At 39.3% G+C, this 25744-nt stretch overlaps 1 protein-coding gene across 4 annotated transcripts in view; it reads right to left on the bottom strand.

Annotated features, from left to right (window-relative positions):
* Nucleotides 1-9633: 9633 nt before the first annotated feature.
* The window catches only part of LOC122080365 (putative callose synthase 6), a 90898-nt gene continuing 74787 nt past the window's right edge, over nucleotides 9634-25744 (bottom strand). For 3 of the 4 annotated variants that reach the window (XM_042647319.1, XM_042647321.1, XM_042647322.1), the window contains 7 exons: nucleotides 15203-15534; nucleotides 15060-15109; nucleotides 14918-14978; nucleotides 13860-13941; nucleotides 13721-13770; nucleotides 13551-13637; nucleotides 9634-13294 (listed from right to left, as the gene is read on the bottom strand). In XM_042647319.1, the coding sequence (XP_042503253.1) occupies nucleotides 13157-13294; nucleotides 13551-13637; nucleotides 13721-13770; nucleotides 13860-13941; nucleotides 14918-14978; nucleotides 15060-15109; nucleotides 15203-15534 (800 nt within the window). In that variant the 3' untranslated portion in view covers nucleotides 9634-13156. Of the gene's footprint in view, nucleotides 13295-13550; nucleotides 13638-13720; nucleotides 13771-13859; nucleotides 13942-14917; nucleotides 14979-15059; nucleotides 15110-15202; nucleotides 15535-25744 lie in introns of those variants that run through there. The other variant, XR_006140687.1, reaches the window with a different exon arrangement.

Below are 25744 nucleotides of genomic sequence, written 5' to 3'. Positions count from 1 at the left end.
CCCTTCCTCGATGCCCAGAGGGGAGGGGGAAGGGCAGACCAAAGGTCCACAAGAGGGGGTGGGAGGTCGAGGGGGGAGACCAACCCAAGGGGGAAAGAATCGAGGAAACAGGGGCTGTCAAGGGAAACCCTGAGGAATAGATCATCCTACAAGTGACCAAGGAGGAACGAATGCCAGAAGGGTGCTATGGGTCAAGCCACAAAGAGGTTGATTAGCAATTGCCGATAGAGGGGATGGCAGTAAGGGCCAGAGGCCTAAGGCTAAGGATTTTCCTCAAAATCTAAGAGGCATCCGAAGGGGTGGGGGCAATCCAAAGAGAGTGAGTGGAGAGCAAAGAGGACTGAAGCCAATCGACCCAGATACTCCTTTGCTTAGACACAGTTTTCCAAATTAATGACATGTCACAGAGGTTAACAGGGCCAGAAGGGTCGATCAGTGAGCCACCACTGGGATCACTGGTGGCCGGCTTTAAGGAGCAAAAGGTAGTACAGTGTCCGAAGACCTTGCATTCCAGGCACTGAGGAGGCTTTCAGTCGTAGTGTACGGTTTACTGGAAGGAGAATTCATCTCCGTCTTGGGTTAATCTAGACGATCATTGCAATTGGTTCGAGCATCAGAGCATATGGGTTAATCGAGGATAGAACCAACGGCGCTGAGGCCATCGGAACACCAGAAGTGCAGAGGGAGTCCCGGAAGGGTAACCCAGAGGGGAATGGTGGATAGGTCAGTCCTATTGAGGAGCATGTGCCGGTGCCAAGACCTCAATCTAAAAGATTGGAGACCTGCCAACGAACCAGGGGCCTCCCTCCAAGCAACGCAGCCTATCTTGATCCTCAAAGAAGCAGAAAAGGAACAAAGCTATGGTCAAGAAGGAAGGTATCGATTGTCCCCACCGGTCTCTATTGTTTCAAGAAGGATGACTTAACAAGGTGGAAGAAGGGGTGCTTCCCTAAGAAGCGTCCAGCAAAGGAGTTAGTCCATCGAGAGGCCTCAGAGTCCAGGAGGACCTTAGGACAAACCGCAATAATGAAGTCGTCGACAATGGTGGGAGGGACAAAGTGGAGAGGGAGGCTTTCAATAGGGGGTGTGAGGGGATGTTTAAAATGTGAATTCCAGGGGACTCCCAGAGGGAGGGGAGTCAGAGAAGGCGTAGTGGATGGTGGGGAGGTGAGGGAGCGGCAGAGGAGGGGCAGGGAATGATAGGAATAACCAGAGAAGGGGGAGGCCCCGCCAGGGGGCAGGCCGGCCGGCGGGGAAAAACGGCTAATATTCCGTCATGGAGGATTTAAATTCAATGAGTGTTCATATGTCTAAATTTGTGCTGGTCCACTTCGATGTCTCATAACAGGGAACTTAGTGAAACTAACTCCTCCTAACTCGAGAAGACTAGGACTTATTCCACGATAAGGACACTCACCCTTAATTTAAGTAATCTTAGCTTGTTAGAAAGCTGCTGTTAGCACATTAAGTTATAAAATGAAATGTAACTCTAAATATTTAAGCAAGTTTATAAAATAACACAAAATGATATATAATCTAAGGTTCCAAAATTTGGGACATTACATAGAGAGAGGAGAGAGAAACGTGAAAGGGGAAAAGAGGGAGGAGAAAGGAAGAAAAGAAGAAAGAAAGAGAAAAACAAAGAAGGAAAGAAAGCAGAATTGTGAGGAAGGAAGAAAGAAAGGGAGAGGAATGGGGATTACACCACAGGTGTGTGGTTTGATTGTACGATTGATGTTTGGTGTGCTTGTATTGTGGATATGTGCTAACTTATACCTTTTCAATTGTGTTTATATGAGACATGAGTTTATAGGAGTGATTAATATGTGACTATTAGTGTGATGTATATTGATATTGATTCTTACGTGGAGATTTTACCTATGCTTGTGTTTTTAAAGAAAGTGATTTGATGAAAGGTGATTTTTGTGAAAGTGTGAAAAGAGTGTGTGAGGGCAAATAGACTGCTCCGTACTGTGAAGAGTAATTGCCACCCAAGAGGCAATGTATTCCGTTGAGCCACGGAAATTTATAGTCACAAAGGGGGTGACGACAGTGTGAATGTGTGATTTGTAACGGGGTAGTGTTTTCCCTCTCTGAGTATGGGTGGTGGCAACCTAGTTCCCTCAATGTGGGCTAAAGTGTGATAAAAAGGGGTATTTATTTTTAAATGATCATGTTTTATTAAAAGTGTGGTTTGAGAAACAAAAACTGTGTTTTAACCATTGTTTTTTATTGATTGTTTGCCTTGTGATGTGTTCTTACTATTTTCCCTTACTGAGTTGTTGAGCTTAATCCATTATTTTAACATCACAAATAATTAAGGTGAAGATATGCTGCAAGCGGAGTTCGAGGGCGACCTGAAGTTTTCTATTTGTCTTTTTACTTCAATAGATGATTGTAGTAGGATGTTGTTTCATGTAAACTCTGACAGAGTAATTTTATTTAGATTGTGAGATCACACCTTAGATTGCCACCAGTAGGTATGATTTTGGGATATTTTATCTTTGAGTTGTTTTATTTTGTTTACACTTAGAATTTTTTTATGAGTTTTCTTATGCCTGTTTTGGTGAATGTTTTGGATCATTTGATCCTTTCCTGCGAGGGCTGTACCCTTACCTGTATCTGGGTTTGGGTCATGATAGAATGGCATCAGAGCAATAGGTTTAGAACATGGTGGCATAGGGACATTAATAAAAAAATTTGTGCTGAAACATAATATATTGGCACCATAGGGAGAGTGAAATTTCGAGGACAAATTTTCATTTTAGTGGGGGAGGATGTAATGCTCCAAATTTTGGAACCTTAGATTATGTATCTTTTTTTGTTATTTTCTAAACTTGCTTAAATATTTAAAGTTAGATTTCATTTAATAACTTAATGTGCTAACCTAGTGGTTAGGTTGAGGCATTAATCAAGTGAAGATCCTAAGTTCAAATCTGATTAGTAGTAAGTATGGGGTTTTATTTATTTCATTTCTTTTCTTTTATTTTTAAAACATTCTTTTTCTTTTAAATTGTTGTGGACCCCACCTTTTAGACAACCATGGGACTGTGGGAGAGAGACGTGAGGAGAGATAAGGAAGAGAGGGAAATGCGAGGGGGAAAAGAGAGAGGAGAGAGACGTGAAAGGGAAGAAAGAGAGAGAAGAGAGACGTGAAAGAGGGAGAAAAGAGAGACATGAGGGGAAAAGAGAGGAGAGAGAAACGTGAAAGGGGAAAAGAGAGGAGAGAGAGAGACATGAAAGAGGGAGAAAAGACAAACATAGAGAGAGGGAGAGGTGAGAGGAGAGATAAAGAGAGAAGGGAAAGAGAGGCGTGAGAAAGGAGGGAGAGATAGAAGAGGCGTGGGATATAAAGTGTTGAATGGGGTAATAACTTGTGTCTAATATAACACCAACCCTCTTTATTTATAACAATGGAGAGAAGGTTCTAGAGAATTACAAAGACCATTAAACCCCTTAGGGTCTGTTTGGTAACTGACATTTTCCCTAAAACCCATAAAACTCATTATTACAACACTCCCCCTCAAGTTGGTGCATCGATATCACATATGCCCAACTTGTAGATAATAGGATGAAACATCTTACTACTAAGACCTTTAGTAAATACATCAACTAGTTGTTCATTACTGGAAACAAAAGGCACAGTGATAAGGCCCATATCCAGCTTCTCTTTGATGAAATGTTGATCGATCTCCACATGCTTGGTTCGATCATGCTGGACAGGGTTGTGAGCAATGCTAATGACAGATTTGCTGTCACAAAAGAGCTTTCATAGGGAGAGTAGCAGAAACAACCAAATCAGTGAGAAGAGCATGAAGCCATAGCCCATAGGAGCTCACAAATGCCATGTGCCATAGCACGGAACTCTGCTTCAGCACTTGAACGGGCAACCACAACTTGCTTCTTACTACGCCATGCAATAAGGATACCACCAACAAAGGTGCAATAATCAGCAGTAGACCTATAGTCATCAGGGGAACCTATCCAATCCGTATCTGTGAAGGCCTCCACCCTAATGTGATCATGAGGAGAAAAAAGGATACCACACCCTCGAGCAGATTTCAAGTACCGGAGAATACGCAACACAACTTCTATGAGTCGAGTAAGGATCATGCATGTATTGACTAACCAGGCTGACAGCAAATGCTATGTCAGGGCGTGTATGAGAGGGAGAGATCAACCGCCCCACTAATCTCTGATATCTCCCCTTATATACCGGATCACCTTCCTTACTACTCAGGTGACCATTAGCTTCAATAGGAGTGTTTGTCGGCTTACATCCCAACATGCCTGTCTCAGAGAGAAGATCAAGAATATACATCCACTGAGACAAGTAGATCCCACGAGAAGACCTGGCAACTTCAATGCCAAGGAAGTAACGGAGTTGTCCTAGGTCTTTGATCTCGAATTCCTCACTCAAGTATCTCTTGAGGCAAGAGATTTCTGCCAGATCATCACCAGTAACAACAGTATTATGTACATAGACTATTAGGATAGCAATCTTCCCACCAGATCTCTTGATGAACAGTGTGGTTGGCATTGCTATGAGAATAACCTATAGCAACCATAGCCTTATGGAAACGTCCGAACTAAGCACGAGGGGATTGCTTCAGCCCATACAGAGCATGCTTCAGCTTGCATACCTCCCTTGGGTTTTGGAGCAAGTGAACCCAGGAAGAATGTCCATATACACTTCCTCCTTAAGTTCCCCATGAAGGAAGGAATTCTTCACATCCAACTGTTGGAGATCCCAATCTAAGTTGGCGGAACAAGCCAGGATAACACGAATTGTGTTCATCTTAGCAACTGGAGCAAAAGTCTCCTGGTAGTCCATCCCATAAGTCTGTGTGAAGCCTTTGGCAACAAGTCTGGCCTTGTATCGATCCACTATACCTTCAGCCTTCTGTTTTACTGTGAAGACCCATTTACATCTAACTGTCTTCTTTTGTGGAGGGAAGACGCACCAGATCCCATGTGTCATTCTTCTTCAAATCCTGCATCTCTTCAACCATAGCTGCCTGCCATTGTGAGTTTGCACTCGCTTCTTGCCAGGTATGAGGAATGGACACAGAGGAAAGAGAAGACACAAAAATATAGTAGGAAGGAGAGAGTGAGTCATAAGAAACAATTTTAGCAATAGGACGTAAAGTACAAGACCTAATGCCTTTACGAACAACAATAGGTAACTCAAGAGATTGATCAATAGAAGGAGAAGGAGAAGGAGAATTATTAGGGTCTAATGGGACAAGATCTGGCTCGAGAGGAGATGACTGGCATGGTAAGGTAGATGCTGGATTTGTAGTGGTCTGAGTATGCTCTATGCGACTATACACATGTATCTCTGGCCGAGGCGCAGTAGGAGAAGTAAGAGTGTCATTCTCCCCCTGAAACGGGATACGAGAAGGGATAGCAATTTCAAGAGACGACAGCACATCTTCCACAATAGAAGGAGACTCCCCCTAAAGAGGTGTTATAGTGTAGTATGATGCAGATTCGTGAAAGACAACATCCATAGTTACAAACCAATACTGAGTAGGAGGATGAAAACACCGATAACCTTTCTGACTTAGAGTATACCCCAGAAAAATGCATCAGAGACCACGAGGATCAAACTTTCCATGAAGATGATGATCGCGATCATAACAAACACTACTGAATACCTTAGGAGGAAAAGGAAAAGCAACAGAACCTTGGAGAAGATCCAGAGGGGAGCAGAAGGCATGGACCTGAGAAGGCATTTGGTTGATAAGAAAGGCAACAGTGAGAGTTGTGTCGCTTAAGTACTGAGAGGAACATGCATCTCAACAATCCCATTCTGAGCCGGAGTATCCACATAATTAGTCTGATGAATCATCCCAAGATCGGAAAGGTAAGCTTGAAAGGACCTTTTAAAGTATTCTAGGCCATTGTCGCTTCGAAGGATCTTAATGGTAGCACAAAACTGAGTTTGAACCATGCAGTGAAACTGCTGAAAGCAATAAAAGGTCTTGCCATTGGTTCGCATCATATAAACCCAAGTAGTCCAAGAATGACAATCATTAAAAGAGACAATCCACCGATAACCATTGACAAACACATAGCGGGATGGACCTTAAATATCAGAATGTATCAATGAAAAAGGAGTGGCACTTTTATTTCCAGAAACAGAATAAGTGATTCTAGTTTGTTTGGCCAAAACACATGCCTCACAAAAAAACTTACTCGAATTACAATTTTTAAAGGAAGGAAAAACTATAGTTAAAGTTCCCAAAGGGGATGTCCCAACCGACGATGCCATCGCAGTAACTTAGAAATGGGAGGTGGCATAGAAGATGTCTGAAGAGCCTGACCAGAGGCCAACGCCGAGTCATCATTAAGCAGATACAGACTGCTACGTACCCTACCAGAGCCAATCGTTGTCTTTGTCACCAGATCCTAAAAAACACAATGAGACAGGAAAGAGGTGACTTTGTAATTAAAACTAGAAGTAAGACTACTAATGGACAAAAGGCTAGTGGGAAAAGGAGGAACATGCAATACAGTAGAAAGGGATAAAGAGGAGGTACAGCCAACAGAGCCCTTCCCCAGAATAGTGGAATAAGTCCTATTGGCCAATTTAACCTTACCATTACTAGGATAAGTAGTGTATTGTGAAAAAAAAGGACAAACGGCCTGTTATATAATCAAAATCCCTAGAGTCTATAATCCAAGGGGTAGAAGGGACAGACATAGTATGGCCACAAAAGGAGATACCTGACCCAGATGGGGTGGAATGACCAAAGCTCGTAGTGGCAGGTGCAGGAGAGTCTGGATGTGTCAAGAGGCACCGGCAGTAAACTCATCAAATGATAGCGAGGCTACTGAGGAGCTAAGAGCAGAGTCAGAGTCAGGGCTCTCAATATGGTTGGCCTGCCCAGAAGTACCAGCACGACCCTTCCCTTGCCCTTTTCCAAATGTATCAGTAGAACGACCATGAAGCTTTCAGCAGTGCTCTTTGCTATGACGCTCCTTCCCACAGTAATTGCACTTCACTGGAGTCCTAGTAGAGGAGACACTAGACTGTGGGGCTGCACTAAGGGACTGAGTGCTATAAACAAGTGCAGATCTCTCAATAAGAGTGGTAACTTGCTGTGGAAGCATAGTGGTACGTCGACTATCCTCAAGTTGGATCACAATATAGGCTTGATCCAAGGTAGGAAAGGGGTCACGACTCAAAACCTGAGACCGTAACTGATCAAACTCCACATTCAGACCTGTCAGAAAGTCATAAACCCTAATTTTGTCCTCTCGCTTCTGAAACTTGGTGACATCTTCAGCTGTGGAAGGAGTATACTCCTCATAGAAATCCAACTCAGTCCATACTAACCGCAACTCATAGTAGTACTATGATAGAGTGAGCCATCTTTGCCTCAGATCATGAACCTCATGGCGAAGCTCAAAGACCAGATCATCATTCCCTGCCTGGGAATAGATATCCTGGACAGACTTCCAGATCTTCGCAGTGGAGTCAAGGAGGTGATAGCCACGCGAAAGCTTGACAACAAAGAGTTGACAAGGAAGGCCATAACCAGAGAGTTGGCACACTCCCACTCATAGTTTTTAAGGCAGTAAGGCGTCGGAGGTGTTTGAGGGTCTTTCGGAGCGCCTTAGCAATAAGGCGGGCATAAAGCATTGCCTTATTGACTAAAGCGTTCCTGTATAATTTTTTATAAAACCAATCTATTTGGCTCAAATCCTAGTTGAATCCTATTACTCATATGTTAAATAAATATTAAAGGTTCATATTCATACCAATGTAAGATATTCACCAAGAAAACAAATCAATAAAGTGAACAAATTAAGTTCATCTTCATCAATCATCAATCATCATAACATATTAACATATAATATAAATACATCATTATGAAGCAAAATTATAAAAATAAAGAAAAGAAGACATAAAAAATACAAGTATTTATTATACTTACCTCTATGATGCCAAAATGAGTGCCTAAGCCCTAAGATCATCCACTATATTTCTACTCCTGTCAATGAAGAATGAAGCTCACTGTTGTCGGAGCAAACTCACCACTGCCGGAGCAAAATGGTTGCCTAGATAAGTGGTTCTTCCTTGTTCCTTGATTCCTTCTCAAAGCCCTTTCTTAAAACCCTTGACAAAATCCAAACCCTGTTTGTGAATCGTGTTTTTGGTTTGTTTGTTTTGGTTATTTTTTGTGGAGTAAAGTTGATCCTATACATCGCAAGTGTTAATAAAATCATACACCTACCAATAAAAAATCTATATATGAAATCTTAATCAAGTAATTTAAAAATGTGTTTAAAAAAAAAAAAAAAAAAAAAAACCCATAAGGCGCCACTTCACGTAAAGCGGAGCACTGCCTTACCATCTCTAGACCGCATCAGTGCCAAGGCGGTAGTAAGGCGTCGCCTTAGCAGCGCCTTAAAAACTATGCTCCCACTTGTCAATCTCAGTACCGGTTGTCGAATGCTTCGTGGTTCCAGTGAGGTACCCGTAATAGCCACAGGACTTGATGGAGATATAAATCGAGCGTGACCACATAAAGTAGTTTGTGCCATCAAGCTTGATAGCACAAGGAGAAAAGGTAGGAAGAGCCATGGTGTCTCCGCCAGTAGATGCAGATAAGATAGTAGACATGGTTGCTACTCAAGGGGGTTTTACAAATAGAAGAGACAACAGTTGGAGATAGAAAAAGCACCAAAATAACTAGAAGAAACAAGAAAATGTAAAAATCGATAAAGGGTAAAACCCTGAGAACGATTTTGGTTTCTCAGTGGATCGGTACATACCACCACAATGATAAGAGGCACCAGTCGCAACAAACATCAAGACGATCAGAGCATCGAGCGAGGAAAAAGCATCTCGACAATGAAAAAACATTCTCAGGGAGAAAACCCTGAAAAAAGTGATAGGGATAGCTCTAGATAGAGATCTCAAAGAAAAAAGTGGTATGTACATACTACTACAAGGATAAGAGGCACCAATAGCAATAAACATCAAAACGATCGGAGCATTGAGCGAGGAAAAAGAATCCCAGCAATGAAAAAAGGTTCTCAGCCTCTAAAGGAGAAAACCCTAAAAAGGTGATAAAAAAAAGGTTCTGGGTCTTTTAGATCATTGTAGAAGAGACTCTGAAAGCCCATAGGAAGGATGGGTGGAGGCTAGAAACCCTCTTGGTGGTTTAAGAAGCTCCCACCACGAGAGAAGCAGATGAAGAGAGATGGAGGTGCTGGGAGAGAGAGAGAAATGAGAAAGAGGTCAAGAGATGGAGAAGAGGGAGAACCCTCAGGGTTTCGGATCTTAAGGCTCTGATACCATGTTGAATGGGGTAATAACTTGCATCTAATATGGCACCAGCCCTCTTTATTTATAACAATGGAGAGAAGGTTTTAGAGAATTATAAAGACCATTAAACCCCTTAGGGTCTGTTTGGTAACTGACACTTTCCCTAAAACCCATAAAACCCATTATTATAACACAAAGAAAGAAAAAAAAAATAAGAAAGGAGGATCGTGAGAAAGAAAGAAAGAAAGAAAGAAAGAAGGACTGTGAGAAAGAAAGAAAGAAAGAAAGAAGGACTGTGAGAAAGAAAGAAAGAAAGAAAGAAAAGAAGGAAAGAAAGTAGAATTGTGAGGAAGGAAGAAAGAAAGGGAGAGGAAGGGGATTTTGGTGCCTACTCTTCTGTTTTTCTACCCTCTTCAGGCAATGATGTCCTCTTATCTTTGGTTTTAGTCGTGGTTCTGCTGTTTTTCTTTTGGGACCCTAATAATATAATATGCTTTTTAGTTTAAGTTGTTAGTACTAGTTCTTCTTTTAGGACTCAATAGGGGTCTTGCAGATGATGGTTTTTTCATATGTGACCCAATATTTAGGGTTTTTGGGATCCATTAGGGTTTTTCTTGGAACTCAATATGGGACCCAAACCGTGACCCAAATTTAATATTCTTTATAAAGGTATGGGATCCAATTCATAGGGACCAATTACATTATTCTTTTTTTGACCAAATCTAATATTCTTTATAAAGGTCTGGGAGTCAATTCATAGGGACCAATTACATTATATTATTCTTTTTGGAACCCAAGATTTATTATAGGGTATTATTAATTTCAGATTGGGACCTCCTGGACTCTTGGGACTCAAAGGGGCAGTAACACTTTTGCAAGCAGTGGTAAGTGGATTATTGTGGGACTACACCACAGATGTGTGGTTTGATCATATGATTGATGTTTGGTGTGCTTGTATCGTGGATATGTGCTAACTTATACCTTTTTAATTGTGTTTATATGAGACATGAGTTTATGGTAGTGATTAATAAATGACTGTTAATGTGATGTATATTGATATTGATTCTTAAATGGAGATTTTACCTATGTTTGTGTTTTAAAGAAAGTGATTTGATGAAAGGTGATTTTTGTGAAAGTGTGAAAAGAGAAAGTGTTGAGGGCAAATAGACTGCTCCGTACTGTGGAGAGTAATTACCACCCGAGAGGCAGTGCGTTCCATTGAGCCGCAGAAATTTATAGTCACAAAGGGGCTGATGACAGTGTGATTGTGTGTGTGATTTGTAAGGGGCCATGTTTTCCCTTTAGGAATATAGGCGGTGGCAGCCTATTTCCCTCAATGTCGGCTAAAGTGTGATAAAAAGGGGTATTTATTTTTAAATGATCATGTTTTTATTAAAAGTGTGGTTTGAGAAATTAAAACTATTTGTTTTAACCGTTGTTTTTTGTTGATTGTTTGCCTAGTGATGTGTTCTTACTATTTTCCCTTACTGAGTTGTTGAGCTCAATCCATTATTTTAACATCACAGATAATTGAGGTGAAGATATGCTGCAAACGGAGATCGAGGGCGACCTGAAGTTTTTTTTGTCTTTTTTACTTTAATAGATGATTGTAGTAGGGTGTTGTTTCATGTAAACTTTGACAGAGTGTTTTTATTTAGATTGTGGGATCACACCTTAGATTGCCACCAGTAGGTATGATTTTGGGATATTTTATCTTTGAGTTGTTTTATTTTGTTGACACTTAGAATTTTTTTATGAGTTTTCTTATGCCTGTTTTAGTGAATGTTTTGGATCATTTGAACTTTGCCTGCGAGGGCTGTACCCTTACCTGTATCTAGGTTTGGGTCATGATAGCTGTTGTTTTGATCTACCCAATACAAAAGTCTCGTGTAAAATAAAATCATTTGATCAGTCAAACTTATTAGAGAACAAAAAAATTTCTCTCCATGTTGATTTTTGATGACTTGATATGATTTAGTGTTGATTTTTTATGACTTGATGTGGCTTAATATTGATTTTTTATGATATAGATGTTAGAACATAAGAGAAGAAATAAAATAACGCTTGGGTGCCTAAAGGGGCGACTTATCACCTAAGCATTAGGACATCCCTCCACCACCTTGGTTCGCCTTGGCGCCATGACTAGTATGTTAGATGTTCCACAAGGAATATGCTTATTGTTGTTTCCTGGGGTCTCCCCTTCTCTATTTTCTTCCCCCCTTGATGGTTTGTTTCTGGCTTCCCATCGCCACCTTCTCCTTCTTTCTCTTTCCCCTCTAGGGTTGTATATTCTTTCTTCTTGTTTTCGTTAATATATTACTCATCCAAAAAAGAAAAAATTGGATCAGATCCAGGTTGATTTGGAACATTTGTGTTTAGTCTTAATCCATTTAAATAAGATTAATACTTACATCCCAAATTTTGTAGGATCCATTGATCCTAATCCAACTAGGATTGTAGTAGGCAGAAGGGATTTTTAAATTGGATCTCTAATTTTGATCCAAACCTTCTATTACTCAATCCTAAAGCTGCCCATCTTTTTCCAGTTATGGTCCCCAATTTATGGTTCGAAATCTCGCCGAAATTTCGAAAGTTTGGTTTTTTTTTTTTTATTTTATTTGTCCGAAATGAAATAAAGCCCGAATTAACATTTGTACAAAATTTCAATATTGTTTCGGTCTCTTGCCTTTGTCGTTACATTCCATGTGTTATAAATACCATATCTCGTTCCAAATTTCAACTTTGTCTCGCCTGTCTTGGTGGTTTCGGTTCCATTTGCATATTTTGAAGGAAAAACACTCCAACAAGCCTCTAATTAGCCACATCATCACACATTTTGACTCCTACAAGATCTACACATTCAAAGCTTAGGAACGGTAAAGTTCTTTATCCAAAACTAGGTAAAATTTTCAGAACAGTTCGACGATTGCTGTCAAACAAAGGTGCAACTCTAAAACAATGTCATGTCCTAATGTTTTTGCATTTTTATGTTCTAAGCATGTTTATTAGCCTTAAAATAAGTTACCCACCAAGTTTCAGGTTAAAATATAGCCGTTTAACCACATAAACAATCAACCAAAAAAAAAAAAATACACCATTTCGGCCAAAACGAAACTAAATGAAACGAAATTTCAGCTTCTGAACCACCGAAACGAAACGAAATTAAATTATGAACCTTGCCCCAATTCCAATCCACACTAAAATTACCAAAGCATTCTCTTTTCTTGTTTTCTTGATGCAGTTGATAATTGTTAACTAAGGATGCAATATTTAGTTAATTTGATTAGTTATTTATTTATTTTTCTTCTTTGTCCATCATTCACTTTTAGTTCTAAATTTAACCTCTGTTTTTAAATTTTATTCATCATTATATCCCTTCCCAATCTATAACACTTCTAGCCTTTGAAATTCTCCCTTATTGCAATCCTGTCATCAGCTTCAATCTATTAACAGAATTGCCACCCGCTTACAAATATTGATTTAATTACTGTATTGCCACTCAACTTTGGACTTGAATGTTGTAACTACTTGGGTGGGCCCACAAGCGAACCGAATAGAGTATTCAAACCCCGGTTCTGCACTTCTGCATCATTTCTCTTTTTTTTTCCATTTCCTGATTTTTCCTCTTCATTCCTCAATTCAACTATCCTGCTTTTTCTAGGGTTGACTAATCATGAACAGTTTAAATTTTTTTTGGGTTCATGATGGATATGGTTCCTGCCAACCTATCCTCACACCTCCATGTCATTACCAAATAAAAAGATCTCAACAAAAAGAATCATAAAACTGATATGTCATATTTCAATGTAAAGCTGATTGATAATTGTACACATACTGAGTTGTAAAAATATATAAAGCTGTACAATAAATAATTCAAGATTGTGTATCTAACTTGAAACCTCTTACCAAGGGGTTCCTTCTGACATCCTCATTTGGTAATGGCACAAGACGTTCAGTGAAAGCTGCTGGCACAGATTCAAATCTGGAGCGCAACATCCCAAGAGTCTGAATCTAAAGTAAAGCCAAGAAACATTACAAAAGAACAGCATGATACCTTATTCTCAAAAAAAAAAAAAAATGGAATATTACAAAAGAACAGCATGATACCTTATTCTCAAAATTTAGCATACTCAAATGCCCTTGGGAAAATATAAATTTCTTTTCATTGTGAAAGTATTTATCAATGACCTTCAGTATATTACTAAGCACACTGTTAATGCAAAATGTTTACTAATGGTACTGAAGAAGACTGCCAGTTTCCACTAACCTCTCCCAGGTGGCTGAAGACACCATGGATACCACCAAATATGGTGGAGAAAATAGCATACCAGATCTGTGCATCCATGAAATACAGCTACATGCCAACAATACTATGTGAATATTGAAAATTAACAATGATCAAAATGTAAATTATCAAGACATTTTTTTAGATCTTACCAGAACAATTGGTGACCATATGGAAATAACAACCCCAATATTATACTTTACTGCATTGCATCAGTTTAAGTATATTAGAATAGAGCAATGCCACCCAAGAAAAGTGAAACAAACTGGTAACAAAGTAAACAAATTTTACCATTAGGAAAAAACTCATGCCACGCATAAGTACCAACTTTCAACCCCATGATCAGCTTCGTTGGTCCAATTAAAGGTAATATCTGTTTGCAGGAAGTGTACCGTCAGTGCTTGAAAATTTTGCAGGCACTTAACAATTTCTGAAACTGGAACAAAAAAATGTGCCAGAACTTCCAAAGATGATTAGTTGTTTACCACAAAGAATTGTTTTCTTCAATTTAATTATACGCTAATAATGTATGCATCCATAATATTAGTAGATAAATATGGAAATATCATAGTCATCACAGCATCCAGGCGACCCATGTGTTGGTTGAAGGGGGTCCTAGAAGTGAAGGCGAAACCACCAAGGCGCCTAGGCGACATCTATGTGATCACTTGATTACCATGGTCGTCCCGACACAAGGCGAACCAAGGCGTTAGAGGGCTATTTAAGCACTTAGGCGACAAGTTGCCCGCCTTAAGGCGAACAAGGCAAACCAAGTGTTATTTTTATTTTCCTTCTTTTCCCACATTATTTAGGATGCTACATATAGCTTGTGTCATAAAAAATCAACATTAAGGCACATCAAATCATAAAAAATCAACATTAAGCCACATCAAATCCTCCAAAATCAATGTTGACTCACATTAAGTTGTAAAAAATTAACATTTAGAGAAATGTTCTCGTTCTCTAATAAGTTTGACTCTTTTTCCACATTATTTAGGATGCTACATATACCTTGTGTCATAAAAAATCAACATTAAGGCACATCAAGTCATAAAAAATCAACATTAAGCCACATCAAATCATCCAAAATCAATGTTGACTCACATTAAGTTGTAAAAAATTAACATTTAGAGAAATGTTCTTGTTCTCTAATAAGTTTGACTGATCAAATGATTTTATTCTTATATGAGACTATTGTGTTAGGTAGAGCACAAAACTAGATTGGACGCCTAGTCGTCTCCCAAGCAATGCCTAGGCATCGCCTTAACGACTATAATGACAACAATGCATAATATTTAGCATCTTCTTATCTGAATCCTAAGTGTGCTGAATTAGGGAAACAAAATCACCTCAACATAGTAGCTGAATGCTAACTTGCTGATTAGCAGAAAGATCCAAAACAGAGTGTATCTGACCAAATGAAATATCACCGTCAATTAAACAAATGACATTATCTTTAACTAAAGACCCCAAAGTTGTCCCTTTTCTTACTTGGGAAGCAACAAGTCCTCGTGTAGGCTCCTTCCCACATACAGTTTTGGCTGCAAAAAGACAAGATATGGGTAAGAAAAACACTAGCCAAAGCAAGTAGGAGAGGCAGGAATGAAACACTTGTTAAAAGACATAAGACTTGCCTGGGTCCACCACATAATAAGTACAATAATGCGCAAATTTGAATGCTCCATTGATCTCCGTAATGGTGGAAGAATGAATAGTATTGCAGCCAATATATTGGGCATCATAAAAATTAGAATGGTGAAGTTATAGAATGACTGGCTTTGCCAATTATTGATCCAATCACTGAAAAATCTGAATAATCCAATTGGCTTCTGCATAGAGCAAGAATAGCCTAAGGGAAGGACTACTACCCATACAGCTGCAACTGCAAATTTCAGGAGGTACCGAACAATTTGGGTATTTTTCAAGCTTCCCCAAGCTCTACAACTAAGAATTATATCCAGCATAGCTGCATGATAAAGAAGATGAAGGATAAAATAAGAACAAAGAAGAAATGCAACATATAGGATGACATAAAAGCTACTATCCAACAGCAGATGTCAGTTCTGTACCCCAACTATTTTAGTAACAGCTAAAGAGATGTATGGAACAGCCAAAGATACAGGTGTGAGCTCAAGACTATAGCGTATGTTGAAGTATCTACTGTGGGGATATGTTTCCTATGTATCTTAGGTTCTAATTGTTATTCTTTCCTATTCCTATTGCAAGTCTTTCCTATTGTAAGTAGGATTTAGTTTCCTATTTAGTCTTTAGGGAATAGCTGGCTGTAAAGGATTGGTTTTATTATAAATTGTTGGAATGGATGAATGAATGACTTGTGTCTAGTGGGACACATGCTAGCTTTATTTATAATATGGAGAACAATCTAGAATGGATACAAGACCAAAATACCCCTATGGAAAATTCTACCCTTGTACCAAATACCCATAATACAACACTCCCCCTCAAGTTGGTGCATAGATATCACACATGCCCAACTTGCAAATAATAGAATGAAACATCTTACTACTAAGACCTTCTGTAAAAACATCAGTCAAATATTTGTTGCTAGGAACAAAAGGCACATAAATGAGACACGAATCCAGTTTTTCTTTGATGAAACGACGATCAATCTCCTCATGTTTCGTCTGATCATGCTGGACTAGGTTGTGAGCTATGTTGATAGCAGATTTGTTGTCTCTTTAAAGGACTCTTTAGTCTCTTCAATCATTTATAATGGCTCCTAGTCTCCTCTTACTTCCCCTATCATTGCTACACTTTGGTCCTCTCTCCCTGCCCTTTCCCCTAATGGTGGAGAGAACAAAATTGTTTGGTCCCCTTCCCCCTCTGGCTAATTCTCCTCTTCCTTTGCTTGGCATCTAGTCCACTCTTCTAGTCCCACCATCCCTTGGCATAAGATTGTCTGGTTCAAATCCCACATCCCTCGGCATAGCTTCATTGTTTGGAGATATCTCTCCAATTGCCTCCCTACCTAGTCCTTTCTCATCCATCGCCATATCTCAGTCCCCCCCCCCCCCCCCCCGCTTGTTGTTTGTGTTGGAATGGTATAGAAGATATTAGCCACTTATCTTTGAATGTCCCTTCACCTCCACCATCTGGAAGCATGTCCTTGCCAAATGATGGCCTGCCAGGAGAAGGCCCCTCCCCCTTAAGAGAGAATGGATATGGATTGACATGACCTTTGGTAAGAGCTCTATCTGCAACATAGCTGGGAAGCTTGCCTTCAGTGCAGCCATTACCCACATTTGGATGGAACGCAATTTGCGTAGATGGACTTCCAACTCCAGATCATTTGGCAAGATTTAGAATGCCATCTACTTTGATGTTTCCTCAAACTCGCTGTGACCCCTCACCGATCGGTCGTTGACTCCCCAAGGAACAGGCTTATTGTTGTCTCCTAGAGTCTTTCCTTTGTCTATTTTAACTTCCCCCATCCCCCCCTTAGGGTCTATCCTCTTTCTTTGGCCTTTCGGTCTTGTATATTCTCTCTCCCCTTATGCCTTGTTATTTAATTTCTATTCACCCAAAAACAACAAATATCAAAACATATCCCTAAACCCAACGCCCATCTGCATCAATGCTACATGTGGGGGGGGGGGAGATAAAAGATATTATTATTATCTATTCAAGTCAATAGTTGAATATTATTATTTGTTCGTCATCTGCTCATGTCCTTGGCAACAATTTTATCTATAAAGATGGTATTCAACAACAAAGCAATTTATTTGGTCGACAACAACCTCATGTTGAGTCGTTCCCAAAAACTTGACGCTAAGTTATTTGGTCCCTAGGACCCCAACAACCTGATGTTGTTACTTAGTTTGCAGTTGTAACAAACCCAAGATCTATAACCAGTAACTTGAGAAAGTAGGAGAAGATAGAAAGAGATTGAGTGAGAAGAAGAGAAGAGAGACTGCAAGAGCGGAGCAACCGAGAGTATTTTCCTAGTCCCCCTTGCCATCAATATTTATTAACACCCAAAGTAGTACAATCAAACTAGGAAACTAAGTCCTTGTGCCATAAGAAAGATAAAATAGGAAGTATATCCTGATTAGAAAGTAGAGATCTATCCTAACTAGGGAAAGAAAAAAAATAAATAATGGAAGTAAAACTCAACCACAATAAGGACAATCCCCCTATCGTGGTACATATCTTAACACTTCCCCTCAAGCTGGAGTATACATATATCAAAAGAAAACCTCTAGCTTGGACTAACAAGAATAGAAAATTAAACATAATGCCGGTTTTGAGAGGTAGTGGTAGACACCAGAGAGCACACAGAGAACTCCAATCATCCACATCATAAAGCCAATAGCATCAAAGGCACTTCCCAAGGAAGGCAGGCAGTAGGTAAGGAAGTAGCAACATTAGGTTGCGGGGGTAAGCATGTAGCAGCATCAGGTTGCCGAGTATCAAGTAATAGCATCAGGTTGCCGAGTATCAAGTAGCAGCATCAGGGAACCGAGTATCAAGTAGTAGCAGCAGGGTGCCAAGCTAAGTAAGTAGCAGCATTGGGTGCTATGATAAGCAAGTAGCAGCATCAAGTAGATAATACAATAGATAATAATTCCAATCTCCCCCCTTGTGTAGCGTTACACGTGGACATACAATGTCCAATGATTAGCATCTCAAAGGATGAGCAGTACAGATAATCCCATAATCAAGAGCATAAAAAAATAATTTCCAATCTCCCTCACGCTATAGCAAATTATCTCCATGCAAGTACCAATTTGCCAAAAAAGAATTGTAATACAAATTGTTGCAATCAAGGGGTCCAAGACCCTAAATTAGGTGTGATGTGCCAAAAAAAATGGCACATATGTAATTAATCCATGTAATCCTGGGATTGAAACGAATTTTGGGCCCACCCAAGGGTGATAAAACCCAATTACCATAGAGTGGCAATCTTGTAATTAACCAGAATTTTGTATGGGCCTAATTTGGTAGTTAAAGAGGCAATGGAACATTAAGGTATTTTAAATCATTGTGCAAGGGCTGACATAGAAGCAAATGTAAAATTGGGACAATATATGATTCAAGGTAAAGGGAGGCGTAATATGGGACATAAAGGAAAATCAACAAAATAAAGACAAAACCTGAGGAAGTCACGCAACCAGAAAAGATGTCGCAATATGGTAGGCATATATATGGAAGCCAAACAAATTACTAGGACATGAAGGAATTAATGATAATGGGAAGGGGAAAATTGGAAATCAACAGGAAATAAGAGAAGCAATGCCCACTTTTAAGTCATGCACCATGACAAGAGGGGTATTTATGGAGGGACTTCACAAACAAAAGTAGGAGTATGATGTGACTGGTAATAAAAGTCACGCTGCCATCAGTAAAAGTAACTTCCCCTAGGGGAATAAGGGGGTAAAGGTAGGGGCAATCATGGAATTAACAAAATATATAAAAATAAAGAAGAAAACATGAAGCAGAGAATAAAAGGGATTGTAGCCACAAAACGATAACAGAAAATCAACAACATCGGTAGGGGGAGGTTTCCGGCAAGGAGAAAACAATCAAAGCAAACTAACAATAAAAAGGATCAATCGACCAGTTACAGACTTACAGCTCTTATACCATGTAACAAACCCAAGATCTATAACCAATAACTTGAGAGAGTAAGAGTTGATAGAAAGAGATTGAGAGAGAAGAAGAGAAGAGAGACTACAAGAGGGGAGCAGCAGAGAGTATTTTCCTAGTTCCCCCCTACCATCAATATTTATTAACACCCAAAATAGTACAATCAAACTAGGAAACTAAGTCCCTGTGCCACAAGCAAGATAAAATAGGAAGTCTATCCTAATGAGTAAATAGAGATCTATCTTAATTAGGGAAAGAAACAAACTAAAGCAAGGAAGTAAAACTCAGCCACAAGAGGGACACTCCCCCTATCGTGGTACATATCTTAACAGCAGTAACATACACTACATTTTTATCAGTGGTCCGTAGTAATCTATACTGCACTTTTATCAGTGGTTCGCAGGAACCTACGCTGCAATTTTATCTGTGACTCCTATTAGGCTCATAAGTGCATCGATATTTGCACTTTTATTTATCTTCTTTGAGAAGAATACTACTTACTACCTGCTGTTAGAAGTCTATCGTGAAAAGAGGAGTCCTGCGCAAGTCGCAAGCTCCTCCCTTGTTGTTTTTCTAGTCCAACTAGGGTTGTCCTAGTTCAACTGGGATTGGTGTCTAAGTTAGAAGCTAGTAAGTCTATGTTAGCTTTCTATTATGCTTTGGATTCTTATTCCTAGAAGGACTTGTAATAGCTGTTTTGAGCTCTATATAAAGAATAGAAGTGGGCAGCCCCAAAAACACAATTGGGACTCCCTGCATAAATCGTAGGACTCTCTCTCTCTCTCTCTCTCTCTCTCTATTCTATTTTACATGGTATCAGAGCCTTGATCCTCAAGAAAAAATCAATCAACGTTCTTTCTTCTTCCATAAGCAACAACCCTTCTCTCCATCATAGGTTGTTACTGGGTCACTCTAGGCTCTGCGATTTTTAAAGGGGGTGGTTTCATCCCCTAGTTTGCTGGATTATCATATGGTGTGAAGGATTAGTTCTAAGTAACTGCTAGTGGTTGCTGGTTTGGTTTTTTGGATTAAAGATTTAAGTATTCAAGAAGTGGAAAAATCAATCAAAGCTGTCAGGGTTTTGGCACTCTGCCAAAATCGATTTTGGTCATATCTTTCTATTCAGAGATCAATTTGAAAAACCTTTTAGCAAGGATTAAAGTATCGGTATCGGTCGCTGTATCGATCAATCAAAATTAAGATACGTATCGGAGATACGCTAAAGATACACATATAAATGGATAGGAAACATTTTTTAAAACACTTTTGCATAAAGAATTTGTTAAAAAAAGGCTATTGATAACATGTATTATGCATAAACACTAAATTGAGGGTATCACACGAAGAATTCAAGCTTTGTAGTTGTCCCATAAATGTAAAATCCTTGTTCCCAACCTTGATTTCCACTTTAGGTAGAGAGAAATATGGCTGGTAGCAATTTTGGAACAAAAACCCTCAAAAAATCATGTTTTTCTGAAAAATTACCCATCTTAGCCATTATATGACCATAGCACACTGTATCGGTACATACCGATACTCACCGATACGTACCGATTGATACATACTAATACTCACCGATACATATCGAAACGTACATTTCACATTGATTTTATATTTTTTCATAGAGTCGTATCGGTGCATATCGTATTGTATCGATGTGTATCGGTGGTGTATTGATGCATATGGTATGTATCGTGGGATATATATCGATACGAAAGGATTTTAAAAATTTTATGTATCGTATCGGTGTGTATTGTATTGGTTGGCTAAATTTAAGATACGTATCGGAGGGTATCGTATCGGTATCGGAGATACTTTAAACCATGCCTTTTAGAGGTTTTCTTCCCCACCTATCCAGTAACACTCGATCCAATTTTTAGCTCCATTGGAGCCCTACAACCCAAACCGCAGGTAACCCTAGATTGGCCTGAAATAGGGTTTTGCAATTTGAGCTAATTCTTCCTGATTTGGTGATCTTGTGTGACAATTTAGTTATTCTTCTATCAGGATTGATCAGTTACATAAGATCAATTGATTGTGTGATTTGTTTTATGATTCTCTATTCCTTGGCTATTCTATTTTGCTATAATGGCTGACACTAAGCCAAAGAGTATAGTTACTGGGGTGATATCCTCATCCTCTTATAGAATTACAGAAAAGAAACTTGTAGGAGTTGCCAATTTTCAATAATGGAAGAAAATTGTACAGTTGGTATTAACTGCTGAGGACAACAGGATCATCTTACAAAAGAGAAACCTGCTAAGTATGGACATTGTTGATGCACGTATTTTGGGCCATCTGTTGAACTTGATTAATAACTCTATCATTGATATTGTTACTCACATCAATACTGTGAAGGAGTTGTGGGATTATCTAAACGTTTTGTATTCTGGACAGAACAACATTTCCCGTATTTATGAGCTATCTCATGATTTTTATAGTGTTGATCAGAAGGGTTGACCTCTGACTCAATACTTCTATGATTTCAAGAGGATGTATGAGTTGTTGAACTCTCTACATCCTATTAGTAGTGATGTTAAGAAGATGCAGAACCAGCGGGAATAGCTCGCAGTTATGGGTTTCTTAAGTGGACTTAGACCAGAGTATGATGCTGTTCGGTCTCAAATTCTTGGAGGTGATAAAGTGGCCTCTCTTGCAGATACCTTTTCTCGAGTCTTATGAGTAGCTCGAGATAATTCTCATGATCCTTCACCTACACCAATGGAGAGCTCCGGTCTTATGTCTCAGAATTATAATCGAGGTGGGGCTAGTAATGCTAGTAGTGGAAGTAGTAAAGGTCAACCTTCTAGTACTTCCAACACCTCAGATGGTTCAGGGGCAACACGAACATGCCACCATTGTAGTATACCAGGACATATCCAACACTTATATTAGAAACTTCATAGCAAACCTCCTCAGAAACAGTTTGCTAATTCAGCAGCAGTTACTGAGCCTTCTTAGCTTGGACAATCTGAAGGAAAAATGGTCAAGATGACAGATGAAGAGTTTAGACGGTATACTCAATTTCAGACTCCTCAACCTTCCACTGCTACTTTTGTCCAGACATGTAATGTTACTGTATGTTTTTCCTCATCTTCTCGACCCTGGATTATTGATTCAGGCGCATCAGACCATATGTCCGGTATGTCAAGTATACTTTCCTCCTTTCAAGAGTCTTTTGCTACTATCACATTAGCCAATGGGTCTATTAAAGTCAAAGGCACTAGAAATATTCGTCTTAACTCTTCTTTGTCGTTATTGTCTGTCCTTCTGTTACCTAATTTTCCGTTCAACCTTTTATCTGTGAGTAAGTTTACTCAAGCTTATAGTTGTTCTATAACTTTTTCTCCTGATTCATATGCTTTTTAAGACCTTACGACAAAGAAGACGATTGGTAAAGGTTATAGAGTTGGGGGGCTTTATCTGTTTGAAGACAATTCTACTTCCATTTCATGTTCAAGTATCCTCGACCCCCCATTAAATCCATTGTCACCTAGGACATCAGTCTTTATAGAAATTATAAAAGCTTGATCCATGTTTCTATTCTATTTCCACTTCAGATTGTGAGTCGTGTCAGTTTGGGAAGCACCGTGTAAGCTATCCACCTAGAGTCAATAAGCTCACCCTTTTTCTTTGGTTCATTCGGATGCATAGGGTCCTTGTCCCATTACTTCCAAATTAGGATTCGATATTTCATTACTTTTGTTGATGACTTTTCTAGAGTTACTTGGATTTATTTAACGAAGCATCGTTCAGAGTTACTTTTGATTTTTTATACCTTTGTTGCTGAAATTTAGAATCAATTTAATGTCACTATCAAGGTTTTACGAAGTGATAATGCCAAGGAATACTTTTCTGGTCCTTTCTCTCAGTTTATGGCTGGATATGGTATGATGCAGCAATATTCCTGCTCAGACACACCCCAACAAAATGGTGTTGCTTGAGCAGAAAAATAGGCATTTAATTTAATGGAGGTTACTCGGTCTCTTTTGTTTGAGATGAAAGTGTCCAAACTGTTTTGGTCAAATGCAGTCTTAACTGCTTGTTAAGTTATAAATCGGATTCCTTTATCATTATTACAGGGTGCTATTCCCTATTCTCTGCTATTTCATTATGATCCTTTATTTGTTCTCCCTCGTATTTTTGGTTGTGTTTGCTTTATTCGTGATCATTGTCCCAGTTTGTCAAAGTTAGATCCACGTGCTTTTAAGTGTATCTTTGTGGGTTACTCACGTACTCAAAAAGGTTATCGTTGTTATTGCCCTACACTTCAGAAATATTTTGTTACTACTAATGTATCCTTCTTTGAGTCTGTTTCTTATCTTGATGAGTCTGTTGTTATGTCTGACATGGATGATGATCTTCCCCTACATGTTATTCAAAATTATTCTCCACAGGATACTGTAGATATAGTGGCACCACCACCACCTCCACTAGTGGTGCCACCACCTTCCACAATTGTGCCTCCACCACCAGTCGGAGCTATACCCAACATCTAATTTCCAATTTTTTTTTTCTTACTCTGGTCTGTCTTCCTCTTTTCATAGTTGTCTTTCCACTTTGTCTTGTCATCCTGTTCCTAAGTCTATTGCAGAAGCATTGTCTAGTCCTAGTTGGAGGACAGCTATGGAAGAGGAGTTATTAGCTTTGGATACAAATCAAACTCGGGATCTTGTACCATTACGTTCGGATAAGTTCGCTATTGGTTGTCGGTGGGTCTAAGCTGTTAAAGTAAGCCCCGATGGCTCTCTTGCTTGATTAAAGGCTCGATTAGTGGCCAAGGGCTATGCACAGGTGTATGGGGTTGAGTATTGTATACTTTTTCTCCTATGGTCAAGTTGGCTTCTGTTAGTATTTTGATCTCTTGCTGCATCTTCTCATTGGCCGCTATATCAACTCGATGTGAAGAATGCTTTTCTTTATAGTGATTTACATGAAGAGCTTTATATGGAGCAACCATCAGGGTTTGTTGCTCAGGGGGAGTCTGGTATGGTGTGCAAACTAAAAAAATCGTTGTATGGTTTGCAGTCTCCTCGAGCGTGGTTTGGCAGGTTCACTGATGTGGTTCGTGAGTTTGGTTTGTCAAGGTGTGAAAGTGATCATTTAGTACTCTATCGAAAGTCTGGAATAAGGATATTTTTTACTATTTATGCTGATGATATAATCATCACTAGAGACGATATTGAAGGGATTCAAAGTCTGAAAACACATCTACAACAAAAGTTTAAGACCAAGGATCTAGGACGGTTGAAGTATTTCTTAGGTATTGAGGTTGCTCAGTAAAAAAAAGGTATTTCCCTCTCTCAGAGAAATTACGTTCTGGATTTGCTGACAAAAACTGGAATGTTAGGGTCCAAGCCTTCGAGTACTCCTATGGATCCAAATGTGAAGCTTACAGTTGAAAGTGGTGACTTGTTAGATCATCCTGAGAAGTATCGAAGATTGGTGGGAAAGCTTAATTATCTGACAGTGACTAAAACTGATATTGCCTTTCCTGTCAGTGTTGTGAGTCAGTTCCTTTCGTCTCCACGAACATCTCATTGGGATGTTGTTATTTGTATTTTACGATATGTCAAGAAGGCTCTAGGTTGTGGTTTGCTTTACTCTGATCATAGACATGGTCACGTTGAAGGTTTCTGTGATATTGATTGGGCTGGATCTTATGTTGATAGGCGATCAACTACTGGGTACTGTGCATTTGTTTGAGGTAATCTTGTGTCTTGGAAGAGCAAGAAGCAGATTGTTCTGGCTAGGTCTAGCGCAGAGTCTGAGTATCGTGCCATGGCTTATGTCACCTGTGAGTTGATGTGGATAAAGCAGTTGTTGACAGAACTTGGGTTTAAATGCACTTTGTCTATGCAGTTGTGGTGTGATAACCAAGCTGCGATCTATATTGTGTCTAATCCAGTGTTCCATGAGAGGACAAAACATATTAAAGTTTATTGTCACTTTGTTCGAGAGAAGCTACAACAAGAAGTTATTTCTACAAGTCATATTCGCACATGAGAACAACTTGCCAATGTTTTCCCTAAATCTTTGGGGAGTGGTAGAGTGGACTATATTTGTAACAAGCTAGGCATGATTAATATCTATGCTCTAGCTTAAGGGGGAGTGTTAGAAGTCTATCGTGAAAAGAGGAGTCCAACGCAAGTCGCAAGCTCCTCCCTTGGTGTTTTCCTAGTCCAACTAGGACTGTCCTAGTTCAACTAGGATTGGTGTCTTAAGTTAGAAGCTAGTAAGTTTGTGTTAGTTTCCTTTTATGCTTTGGATTCCTATTCCTAGTAGGACTTGTAATAGCTGGTTTGAGCTCTATATAAAGAATAGAAGTGCGTAGCCCCAACACAATTGGGACTCCCTTGCAAAAATCGCAAGACTCTCTCTCTCTCTCTCTTCTATTTTACACCTGCCTTCTTTGAGAAGGACATGTGATGTTGTTGTTGTTGATATAATATTTTGGATTGCAAATAGGTGTTCTCTACCGCATATCTTGTTCGTTAGTGATAGTTATGCTAGCTTTATTCAACATTAGATTTTTATCTACTATTGATGCTAATGATTGGTGTGCATGA

Source organism: Macadamia integrifolia, chromosome 5 (assembly GCF_013358625.1).
Source record: "Macadamia integrifolia cultivar HAES 741 chromosome 5, SCU_Mint_v3, whole genome shotgun sequence".
NCBI classification, from domain to species: domain Eukaryota; kingdom Viridiplantae; phylum Streptophyta; class Magnoliopsida; order Proteales; family Proteaceae; genus Macadamia; species Macadamia integrifolia.
Note: the sequence above shows the minus strand (reverse complement) of the source record. Positions and strands in the feature narration are given on the sequence as shown.